Source organism: Urtica dioica, chromosome 7 (assembly GCF_054948205.1).
Source record: "Urtica dioica subsp. dioica isolate 48M chromosome 7, U.dioica_male_clone48M_v1_H2, whole genome shotgun sequence".
Classification (NCBI taxonomy): Eukaryota; Viridiplantae; Streptophyta; class Magnoliopsida; order Rosales; family Urticaceae; genus Urtica; species Urtica dioica.
In genome coordinates, this window is record NC_142762.1 from 42,701,357 (window position 1) to 42,714,025 (window position 12,669).

The window sequence follows — 12,669 nt, forward strand, 5'->3', positions numbered from 1 at the left end:
TTTTTGTTCTTATCTATGATATACAAAAGTACAAACAAACCTATATATACGAAAATCTATATCAAGATTATAATAAAAACCCACTAGTACGCCACGGCTCTTTTTTTATTATTTTTTTATTTTTTATTTTTTATTTTTTATATACTAATATATAACCAAATTTGTTACATGTACACACGCACGACCATTGGACAATGAATGGAGTCAATGGACTATATTAATTAACTAATAATTAATGTGATTTCCGAATCTAGACCTGTAACGAGTCTCCTCTTTGCATTAGTCAGCTGAAAGCACGCTTTTTCCTATATATTTCCATTTGTTTTCTAATTTCTAATTTGCCACTAGCAAGGTGAATTAAATATACGAAGCATACTAGTATAAACCGGCTGTACCATCTCATCATATCAAATCATTTTTTTTTAATCAAGTAAGGACGACGCTTTATTATGTTATTAATGATACTTTTAGCTATAAGTATGACAATATATTTTATATACTTGTATTAGTTTTATTGACAACTGAATTCCAAGACTGAAAATTTTAGTCAAACGCAATTTTGACACTAATACAATTTTAAACGTTATCAATATTATATATTTATAATAGAAGAAGTTACAAATTAAATTGAATTATTTATCATTTAGTTTAGATGAGTTGAAACTCCCAACTAAAGTCATATCATGCATCAATATCAATATGTGCGCATATATAATAATGCTTAGTTGCCCTTGCACATTATGATCAAATGTGTGTTTTTTATTATCATTATTATTATTATTAGCGTGCAGATCACTGAATTGGATGTGTACTAGTTTTAAGCCTCAATCATGTGGGTTTTGTTGTTTACGAAGACAGAGACAAATCCCACTAGGTGTGGGTTTATTATTTGTTACCCTCGGGATGGGAAATAAAGATTGCTTAAATGATGTGGACGTTAATTCAAATTTATAACTTGCTAGTTAATATATTTACGGAGGTTAATTGTCACCAAGTGAGACACGTAGTAGTTGCTTGCTAGCTTCACGCTCATTAACGGGCTTAATTTGACTTTAATTTCTACTGCCTTAAATAATCTAGATTACTTGAGATATCATCGTTTCTACGACTTTTATGTTCTTCTAACAACTGATCTCTATTGTACTTAAAAAGTCATCAGTTTATAGGTGTGTTTTATAAAAAGAATTCACCAAAGTGAGATAAGGGTCTTAGGGAGAGCGACAACCGTACGCTACGCAAATTAAGAAGCAACGTGTTATGTAACTACGTGAAACAAGCTGTAATTAGCTACACGTTAAAGCACCATAAACCCTAAAAATTGGCTAAAACGTCCAAAGGTTCTAATTGTTTTTAATAATTACATTTTTTTGCTGTGTCTTGGAAGTTGGAATAACAACGTACGTCGGAGCATTCCATGGAATATATCGTTGCCAAAAGTCAGTAATCTAAATCGCAAAATAATAATAAAAAAAGTTGAATATATATGCATGAAATCGTTTCAAATGAATAATAATAAAAAAGTTGAATATACATTTTTTTGCTGTGTCTTGGAATAACAACGTACGTCGGAGCATTCCATGGAATATATCGTTGCCAACAGTTCAGTAATCTGAATCGCAAAATAATAATAATAAAAAAAAAAGTTGAATATATATGCATGAAATCGTTTCAAATGAATAAAAAAATAGAACAGAGCTGATTTTTCTTTTAGCGAAAAAAAAAAGAATTGAATAAATGTAAAGCTATAATATTAATATACATGTATTATTTTTTGTGTGGCTAAATTTATTACAAAAAATTTGGTGATACCATCATTTATATATGTAAATCGGTTGACATTTTGAATTTGGGTCCCAATAATCATATCATCTTATAATCATATCAACTTTTGTACTAATTAATATTTATAAAAGCCATTACAGTCTGTACATATATATATGTACATATATAATCATAAGGAATATAGTATGTATTTGTCCATAAGCAAATTGGCTTTCTCGTTTAGGTTGTTGCCTCTCATTTTGCATATATTTTATGGGCATGATATGCTTCATTGGACAATAACCAAGCATGTATTCATTGTATTTCATGTGACGACAGACAATACCAGAAACTTTTGAATAACCAACTTTCTAAATGCAAATCCAGCAAAACATCTACCAGTACACTAGTATTTTATATATATATATATATTTTTTTTTGCATAGCTTTATTAATATTTATATATTAAGCGTGGCTCTACTGTTCACTATCATCAACATGCTAAAAATAATAATTTCTATAATTTTCTCTTTTGTAATGGTAACTTTTTTCATAATGGGTTTTAGTTGAAAATTTTCACGGATTGGCTAATCGAAACATTAAATTTGCAATCTAGCCAACGTTTGAATTATGTTTAAAATGAGAATTAGAACACTTATTATTTATCCAGTTATTCACTAATAATACCATATTGCAAGATCCGTATAATATAAATTTGGTCGTGGAAGTTTTTATATTAAAGTTAAGTACGCGCATAGATAGAGTAGTTTAGATGTATATGAGTAATTTTCTTAAATTTTTTTATTATATATATATATATACACACACACATATCACTACTATATATAATACGTAAAATCATCAAAAAATTGCATTTTAGAGTGGATCAGGTTCCAAAATTTTATATATATATATATATATATATATATATATATATATATATATATATATATATATTTCAATTATTTTAATTTCAGCTTTAGTGCATGTAAACTTGAGCTTGAATGAAATATATAACATTTGAGTTAACTTTATTAATTTTTGGCATATTTATATTTATGATAACTTATTCGATACCTTTATTTGAATTTGTCAAATACAAAACATTATTGTTTATTAAACGGTTTAAACCGGATCGGTCTAAAGCAAATTCGTCCGATTTGAGTTTTTATTATTTGGTCTAGTCAACCTCAATTTTTAAGCAGTTTTAAATAGTTCGGTCGGGTTTAGAGGCCAGTTTGAGATCAGATAGGATGTATACCCTAAATTATGTGATATTCAAAACTTTAAATTTGTATAAGCATACTATATGTGCTCTTTTACCAATATATACCATTTGACATTAAAAAATTTGGTTTCTATGAGCGACTAAAATAATTATCTGATAACATTATAAATCTATAGTAGCTACTACTTCTTTTTAGAACATATATCTCGTTTCGTCTATGTGTATGTGTATATGTGTGACAAGATACCCTAATTAATCTTGATCACCCTCAAGTAATTATAACTTTTACACTATGCAATATATAAAAATGGCACGCATATAAATTGAATTATTACAGAGAGTGGTGGATGGGTACGTGTAGATGCAATGGACACGGCTTAAATGAGGTTTAGGATAATTTAAAATAAATGAAGTTTATGAAGCATTGAAGTATAAACTTTGGAATGGAATTGATACCTAACCGCTAAGTGCAAAATTTGGTGGGAACCGTGTGTACGTTGAAAGTTAGCTTATTGCCAGTTATATGTTGAAAGTTAGCTGAAGCAGCTTACAAAAGCGTCTGATAATTTAATTTTGAGCTAGACTTTGATCATTAAGAATTTTAAAATAGCGTTCAATATTATACGATGATTTTATTTTGAGATGAGTATATATTTCTTATAATGCATAGGATGAAGATACAATTCAATTACAAAAAATTAAAAAAATAACCAATTTAAACGTTTGATATTGCTAAATAGCCAAGATTTGGTAAATATTATATAAATAATCATAAATGATAACGTAACTTAATATGACAATGGTTATTTACTTAATATTTACGTTTTTAAATATATAAAATTAGCTATTTAACTAATATTTACCAAACATTGACTATTTAGCAATTCTCAACGTTTAAATAACCATTTCCAACGTTTAAATTGGATATTTTGCTAAATTACTCATTCAATTATTATTCATTTTTTGCTTTGTTGACTTGGGAAATTAGTCGTAGTTATTGATTAAATGCACTGATTACTGAGTGTTTTATGCTTTCGTTTTTTTTTTTTTTTTTTTTTTTTGTATTTATTTCTACTATAAGTTCTAGCGAAGCTTTTTTTTTTTATAGAATAAATAATGGAACCCTTCAAAGCGACATGTTTCTTCTGCGTATTCCAAAATTAAATCAGACCAATACAAAGTGTATGTAAGGGAGAAATATAAGAGAGTTTTGAATTTAAAAAATTATACAAAATAGTCATTTAAAACTAATTGATCAGCAAAATAATCAAAGTTTCAAATTTTCAGTAAAATAGTCAATGATCAAAAGTAGTTTAACACTAAGATTTATGTTTTTTTTTTTTTACAATTATAAGCGAATACACTTTGAAATAAAATAATCTTAGGGTTAATTTTTTTTTTTTTTAAACTTGGTTATTTTGCACATGTTGGTTATTTCACTAATTTTAGATAAACTTTGGATATTTTGCAAATTCATTATACTTTATACGGAGAGTTAGACATATAGCCTATTTAAACTTTCTAAGTTAAAATTCTAGCCGAAGGTTTTAAAATAAAGAACATAGCCCAAATTCAATCGAGGTGCATGCACCAGATTATGGAGACGTAGATATAAGTTAGACTATTTTTTTTTTAATATTTGTATAGTTTACTAGAATTTTAATAGAGGGTAATCATTTGACTAATTACAATAATTTTTTCTACTTTAAATTGACTGTTTAGCTAAATCAGAGCCGGCTCAACAATTTATGGGGCCTAGGGCAAAAATTCATTTAAGGGCTCTCAAATTTTTTTAAATAGCTTTATTTATTATCATATAAATTATTAATAAATACAAAATGTTTAATTTAATTATCATATAATTGTAAATTAATACTACAGATTATAACAATTTAATAATATTGTAACTACAAATTAACTAAGTGAAGTTATATAATAATTTTATATGTATAAATATATTTATTAAAAAAAATGAGCCTTCTTGGGGGAGGGGCCTTGGGCAATGGCCCCATTTGTCCTTCCTTTGAGCCGGCCCTAAGCTAAATCACCTTTTGAAATATCCAAAATTTGCAGGTCAAGACATGTTCTAAATTTTTAATATGATAAAACTATTCTGTTTCACTTATATATTAAATGGCGTATGATTGAAAGATAATGAATTTTTAGTATTCATCACACACATAATATATAAGTAAAACATAAAATTTAAAAAAAACCTAAAAATGAATTACAATAATTCATTTCATGGGATCCATCGTGTCGTTTGCAACTGTAACTATTGTTCATTTAAATTGACGCAATTATTGTTGATCGTTTTTTTTTCACAAATAGGTTATTAGTTTGAACATAAGCTTTTCGTGACGTGGGATATGTTTCTCAGAAATCTTTCAAGACTTCAAAGTGTAATAAGTTATATTGAAAGGAAAATTTTCCATTTGTAATTCAAGTTTGGATGTTTTCGACCTCGACAACATTTCAAATAAACTTATAGAACTAGGTCTATTTCGATCCTGAAAGTGATGAATTGAGACCATTCTTTCTAGATTTTTTTTTTTGTCAAAATATTCAAGTTTCAGTAGTGCTTTGATAAAACGTCGTAAAACAAGAAAGTGGTGTTGCTATGTGCTAGTCATGGCCTATTGCAAGTTTAAATCACTGTATTTGATATTTCGTAAATATCCAACTAGAAAAGTTAGAGCTAGTGAAATGGATGCAATACAAAAAGGCCTAGTATTTTATGGAGGCCTGAGATAGAAATGTTGAAATTGATGAATTTTTAGTAGAAACGACCTAATTAAGAAGATCTAGAGATTAACCGAATTCCATCGTTCACGGCACTTTTCTATCTTTTTGGCATTTAATTTTTTTTTAGGATATTTTGAGATTTCCGCTCTTTTATTTTTGAATATCTCCTTCCTTTTATTTTTGTGTAATTATTTTATTTGTATGTTTTTATTTATTTATTGTAATTTCGGTAATCAAGGCTTGTAAATACATTGTATCATTTATTTGGAATTCAATTTTGAGAAACCTTCTTTCATTAGTTATTTTTTTTTAGAATTTAAACAATCAATTTAATTTCAACACTCATCCACCAGAGAAGAGACAACAAATTCTTCAAAATTATCAAATATTTGTATGTTCGGTAAAAGTTCCAATTGTAAACGTCGAACTCGCTTATATACATGAAAACAGGCCCATAAGAGGAAAAACTCCAAGGTTTTTGTTTTCAAAAGGCTGTGGAAACTTCCTGCGAGGCTGTTACTGTTACTATAACTACCAAAACATGTTAGACATTGTTTTTAGTTAAAAAAAAAAAACTAAATATAACTATACATATATTTATATATATATCGGTCGGTCAGAGGTGAGTCATATATCTCAAATCTACTATATATATATATATCTGCAATTTTCCTTTTCTTCGTGCTTCGGTTGGCTCTAATAATAAAAAGAAACCATCGCATTTGCCAGTATTATTTATTGTACGTACGCCACAATCACCAAGATATTTAGAGTATCAACAGACAGAACATAGCCTTAAAATTGAACATGGCTTGATATTCATTTGCCGATTCGTCGTATTTATTTTATTCTAAATTTTATAAAAATACTATGTATTATTTAAAAATAAAATAAAAACGTTGTAGCGTGTACGTACGTGATTTATTAAGGATTTTATATGTGATCTTATAACTTACACGTAGCAAGCGCGATTCCACGAGAATAATACGTTTATAACCGCATATGTATATATAAGGATAAATACACAAGTGTGAACATATTACTTTGTACTTGATTGTTTAGCTATATCTTAAGAGAAGTAAAAGGGATTAATAGAGAGATAAAAAGTAATTTACTTGCGATCTTTTACATCGTTACAAAAATAATAACTTCACTAGGAAGTAAAATTCTTAATCAAGGAAGTTCAGATCACATTTTGAACACATGGACCTAAAAAAAGTTGAAAAGATTATAAAATAGTTTTAAGGAAAACGCCAATGTATGAAAAAAAAAAATTAGAACTTGACATACTTAGAAACGATTGGGCAGAGAGTGATCACTGACGCAGTGGCTGACGTAAGTGCTTTTTTATTTTATTTATATTTATCTTTTTTAGGGAAGGCGGAGAAGAAGTTATATCTCAAGAGGAGCATATGATAAGAAGTTATTAAAATTGAGTACAAGATGTGTGAAAAGAAAAACTATCTTATATATTGAGATAAATTTGAGTGAATCCTATTACTACACTGAATTTCTGAAAAGACAGATATTTAAAACGTTATGGTAAATAGAGTTTTGATCTATTCAAAAAACAGATTGATTTATTCAAAAAAAAAAAAAATTAGAGTTTTGATCTATTTTTTTTATACTTTTATTTTCAGAAACTTCATTTTTTTTTTATCAACTTTCCTTACTCTCTCAACCTTTTTTTTATTAATCTCGTTTTTACTTTCTATTTTATACTAAAAATTAATTATTTTTATTTGTCATATTTATATATATTTTTGACACATTTTGAAGAACAATTAGAAATTTGTTGAATTTCCTTGGCCATAATCGTTCTATATGGAATTTGGCCCAAAAAAATTCGACTAAGCTCTAAGTTTCGCTTGTTAGGGTATTTTTGCTCAAAATTTGTTAGGCCTACTCGAATTTTATTTCTAATGGGATTTTCATGTCTTCATAAATGGGATGAAATCTGATGGTGGTCCATGAAATTCAAATAATTTTTAATTATTATTCAAAATGTGTAAAAAAATAATCGGAAAATAAGTATATCTCCGCGATCAGCACGTGACACACGTGAACCAAAATTAAACAAGACTAGTAGAATCTTTTTTATTTATTTTTTATTTCTTCCTGTATATGAGGAATAACTTATTCTTTCAAAATCGAAAATATATAAAATAAAATAAAATAAAACATGCATGTATTTACACAATATTATAATGCATGGCAGTATATACCACGAATCTCATGATACAGTAGGTGGTTTGATCTATACACACACACACATATATATATATATATATATAAAAATTACACGAACTAAATCATTTGAAACGTTGGTATTACAATTTTGTCAACATTTCATTTAAATTTCAAATGTAACCACACATAATGACGTGGTTTTATTAGTCATTTAACAAATTACTACATAAACTTTTATTAAAATCGGTTAAACATAAACATGTAGTCAATATTTTGATCGCAGCCAAATAATAAAGCTATAATACACGTTAACTTGATTTATTTCATAATAGTTATTCCATAATATGAAGTTTTTTTTTTGTGTATTTCAGTTAATTTTTCGTTTATTCTACACGCGATAGCAGACGTTAGAAGAGAAACTATCGGTAACTGAGAAGAAAGAGAAAGTGGGGTAATTATTTTTGCTCAATTGCCTATTATATTTTTGCATGTTTACTTATTATATATTTTTTTTATTAATTTTAATAATGAATTGCCTTTTAAATAATATTTCATAATATTTTTTTTGTCCAATTAGTTGCAATATCAACTTTTTAATTAGTTTCAATTAATTTATGTTTATTTTACACGTGATAAATTTTGACTTACTGAAACGTTGACTAGTAGTTGATTTCTATGATTTATGTTATATAATGGTATTTTCGATATTTTTAAACTGTTTATTTCTATAAATAATTAGATTACAAAATTTACCAAACGTTAATTAAATCTTTAAAATCATGTTTTAAATTGGTTACCGAGATTACCTATATATATACCTATATATATGTCCAGACTCCAGAGTCAGTATTGAATTATATGAAGAAGATCTAGATCTCCAACCAAACGAGAGAGAGAGAGAGAGAGAGAGAGAGAGAGAGAGAGAGAGAGAGAGAGAGAGAGAGAGAGAGAGAGATGGGAAGAAGACCATGTTGCTCGAAGGAAGGATTGAACAGAGGAGCTTGGACTGCCTTAGAAGACAAACTCTTGAAATCTTACATCACGATCCATGGTGACGGCAATTGGAGAGGCCTCCCCAAAAAAGCTGGTACCTATTCCCTTTTCTTTTATTATTATAATGATTAAAATCATTCAATTCAATCAAATAATTGAATTATGGGTGTTCATGTTAAAAATATGGAAAAGGTTTAAAGCGATGTGGTAAGAGCTGTAGACTTCGGTGGCTAAACTATCTGAGACCAGACATCAAAAGAGGCAACATTTCTGAAGACGAAGAAGAGCTCATCATCAGGCTCCACAACCTTCTTGGCAATAGGTACGTATTGCACACTAGTTAATTACGATAATGTCCTTGATGAATATGATTAATTAATATACTAATTATTAATTGTGTACGTAGATGGTCGCTAATAGCTGGAAGGCTTCCGGGGCGAACAGACAATGAAATCAAGAACTATTGGAACACCGCTCTCGCAAAGAAATCAAAATCCAAATCCAATCTTTGTAAGAGCGAACCCAAATCATCGCCTGAGACATCGCAGCAAGAGAATTATTGCAGCAAAGTGATCAGAACCAAAGCCACTCGGTGTAGCACCAAATTCTTTCCTGTCACTACTTCTTCTTCTGATCAGGATGATGATCGAATCTCACCACTTCCATTGTTGGTGTCGGATTTTGAAAGCAAATTAGAGGGACACGAGGTTTTCAATTGCGGCGTGCTCAAAGATGATGAACGGAATGATGATTTGCCTGCTGAGGAAGATGAGGGTCAACCGTTAGGGTTGACTTTGACCTTTGACGATCACGACGACTGGGTTCCGAATAGTACGGATTTTAGCTGTCTCGGAGATGGAGAGAATGGCACCATGGATTTCGAGTCTTTGGCTTTTTTGCTCGACTCCGACGAATGGCCGTCAAGTATTAGTTAAAAATTATTTTTTTTTTCCATACGTCATGGGAATAATAATATTTTATAGTACGTAGTATATAGAAATATTCTAATGAAATAACGTTAGCCATAATTAGTGATGGCGTATATGTTTATTGTCTTTACTGCTTTTTGGCTGCTTAAAAAAATTAGTTATTGTGCGAACGTTATTGTTGGTCGGTGATCTTGTTTTCAATAACAAGAACCTATAATAATAAATAATTAATATATTTTGATGACGCGATCATGTACGGGAGATAATTAAAAAAAAATGTGTGAATGTTTTGCTCTCGTTCTTATAAATGAAATTATTAAGTCGTCATATCATATGGCTTCTCGAGCAAATCATATGCGTACGTGGATTTCATATATATATATATATAATATATATATATATATATGCGTACTTACTATTATGATATATCTTACGCAAATTTATGTTGTAATTCAAGTGGTAATTTCTAAGTGTACAAGTCAATCTAAATAAAATCATGGTTAACCGGAAATTTCTAAATTGGCTACAAATTGAACAAAATTATTAACTAAAAATCATCAAATTAACTAAAACACAAAATACGAGCGCGGCAAACGGGTATGAGAAATGCAAGGACTTTATGGTTTCACTATCTTCTTCTATTGTTTTAGGATTCTTATTAGAACCACACTCGACTTATCAATTCTACTTCGCTAACGCTCACGAGATGCATTTCGCTAAATCTCTCTCGAGTATCTAATAATTTTTACCGGATTTTTATCTTCCGATCACAAATCTTAAAAATATGACAAGTACTACAATCTGGTACGCACACACAATTCCATAATAACGTAGGCTATTTGTAGTCAAGTAATAAGAATGCAATGCAGTGATTCAATTCTTCTGAACAACCAATCAAATCTTTTGCAAGCATCTTATTACTGGTCCTAAATTCAAGCACAAGATAAGCTCTCAAACAAACATTAAACATGGAATAGAATCAAGAAAAGCAATAATGGACTGAAAAAATACTCCAATTATTTAAAAACGAATCCAAACCATAATTGATTCAAGCTACACTATAACCATAGTTGATGGAGACAAGGAAAAATAAAGAAACCAAATAATAAAAGCAATCCATAAAAACCAAACTCAAATAGCAAAACATGAATAGCAACATAAATTCCAAAGAAAAGAGAAAAAAAATTATGATTCCAACGACAGTGAGAACAGTGGTGATGCGAGTCTTCTTCTCCAATTCCTCTACTCTCCCAAGCTTTTTATTCAAGCTCTCAAAAACTAAAAACAAACTAGACTAGAGACTTGATCAATTCGTGTTAACCTTTAATTAACTATTGTTGTCGCTGAAAATTGGATAATGTCAAAGACTTCGGGCGGTTCGACCTAAGGCTAGACCAAGTGGTCGCGCCCGAGCCGGATTTGTAGAAACTCGAAAGTGCAAAGACCTAAAAGTTCCCTCCCCTAACTGAAGAACGTTCTTCATTCGTCGCGGAGACCTGAGAATAAGGAGAAGAAGAAAATAAGATTAGAGGGGTGCAGAGACGGTGCTTCTGGCGCGTGCTCCGACGCTCAACATTAGTGTGATTGCTATGAGTAAGGTGGGGGCTCTGTTTATTCTTTGAGAATATTTTAGAGAATCGAGCTCGACCATAGTGAAATCTAGTGTGGAGGATCTTCGGCAGCGTTTTATGACTCTAAAATGGAGTGATTGTGTTTAGAGAGAATTTTGTACCTTGCCTTCTCTGAGGAGGGGTATTTATAGTGCTTGAGAGGCTGGGAGAGAGCTTTTGGTCGTTTGGCATGGAGCGCGCGGCGTAAATAAGCTAGCTCGGGCGCAAAAGGATGCATGCGCGCGCTTGCGCATGCCAGGTGATGGGAGCGACTCGCTGAGGTAAGTGCGTGCGCGGTGTGTTTTTGGAGGAGGACGTGAAAGGTAGTTCTCAGTGCACTTGGCGTGGTGTGCTGAAGGGATGGCACGTCACGCCAAGGCCTTCGCGCGCAGTGCACCACTTTGCGCGGTGCGCATGTGCTTTGATGGGCTCGAGCTTGGTCTTTGTGTCGTTTTGAGCGGGCCTTTGCCCTTTTGGACCTTGATGGACTTTTTAGTGACCCGGCTTGTTGGACTTTGACAAGGCATTTTTTGCAAGTCACAAGTAATTTAATATTTTCGAAAACGACCGACAAAAACTATTATGGGTGTTTTAAGTCTGACGGCTTGCGTCAAACACAAAAGTTAAAATCGAGCAACATTAGATTCCAGTGCGCCGCAAAGCATTTTGTGGATAGCTAGTGAGGCGGGCCATTAGCGCACAATGCCTCTCTCCCAAATAGTGCGTCGCGTAGATATTTGGTGTGCTCGCATTGCCTTTTTCGGGCCTCTCAGATCAGAAAAAAAAATTCGATAATATTTTCAGGTTCCTCACTGTTTCCCCATTCTCCCCTTGTATGCTCCAATTGCATCATTGTGATCTAGAACTCTTAAAAAAAAGGGAAAAAAATCCAAACGACAATTAAAATGCTTGAGAATTGACGATATTTCAATGTCTTGAGCGTTAAATAAGCGCGTACAAAACGCACTTAGCAGTCCTACAAGTTTTCATGGTTTTTAACGGAAAAAATTACTTATGGCAAAAATTTGGTCATTTGAAAATTGCTGTACAAATCAATAATTTGAGGATGTTTTTGCTCAAAAAATTATTTTATGAAATTAAAGTTACTATTGATAGTTCAAACCTTCAAAGACTATTTACGTTAAAAAGCCTAGAAGTAATCCAACTAATGTGAAATTTTACAGATAAATATTTTAAGGTTGTGTCGGTTTTA

General features: G+C 30.5%; 1 protein-coding gene across 1 annotated transcript; it reads left to right on the forward strand.

Moving 5' to 3' along the window:
- The first annotated feature begins 8,836 nt into the window (after positions 1-8,836).
- LOC149391795 (transcription factor MYB1-like) lies at positions 8,837-9,864 on the forward strand. Its single transcript, XM_089618782.1, has 3 exons — positions 8,837-9,011; positions 9,110-9,239; positions 9,324-9,864. The coding sequence occupies exons 1-3, from the start codon at positions 8,879-8,881 to the stop codon at positions 9,850-9,852; spliced, it is 792 nt and encodes a 263-aa protein (XP_089474908.1). The 5' UTR covers positions 8,837-8,878; the 3' UTR covers positions 9,853-9,864.
- Positions 9,865-12,669: the final 2,805 nt, after the last annotated feature.

Bases quoted from the DNA above. Each gene is read 5' to 3' on its own strand.
- LOC149391795 (XM_089618782.1), top strand. From the start codon at position 8,879: ATGGGAAGAAGACCATGTTGCTCGAAGGAAGGATTGAACAGAGGAGCT. The intron at 9,012-9,109 runs GTACCTATTCCC...AATATGGAAAAG, and splicing joins AGGCCTCCCCAAAAAAGCTG to GTTTAAAGCGATGTGGTAAG. The intron at 9,240-9,323 runs GTACGTATTGCA...TTGTGTACGTAG, and splicing joins CACAACCTTCTTGGCAATAG to ATGGTCGCTAATAGCTGGAA.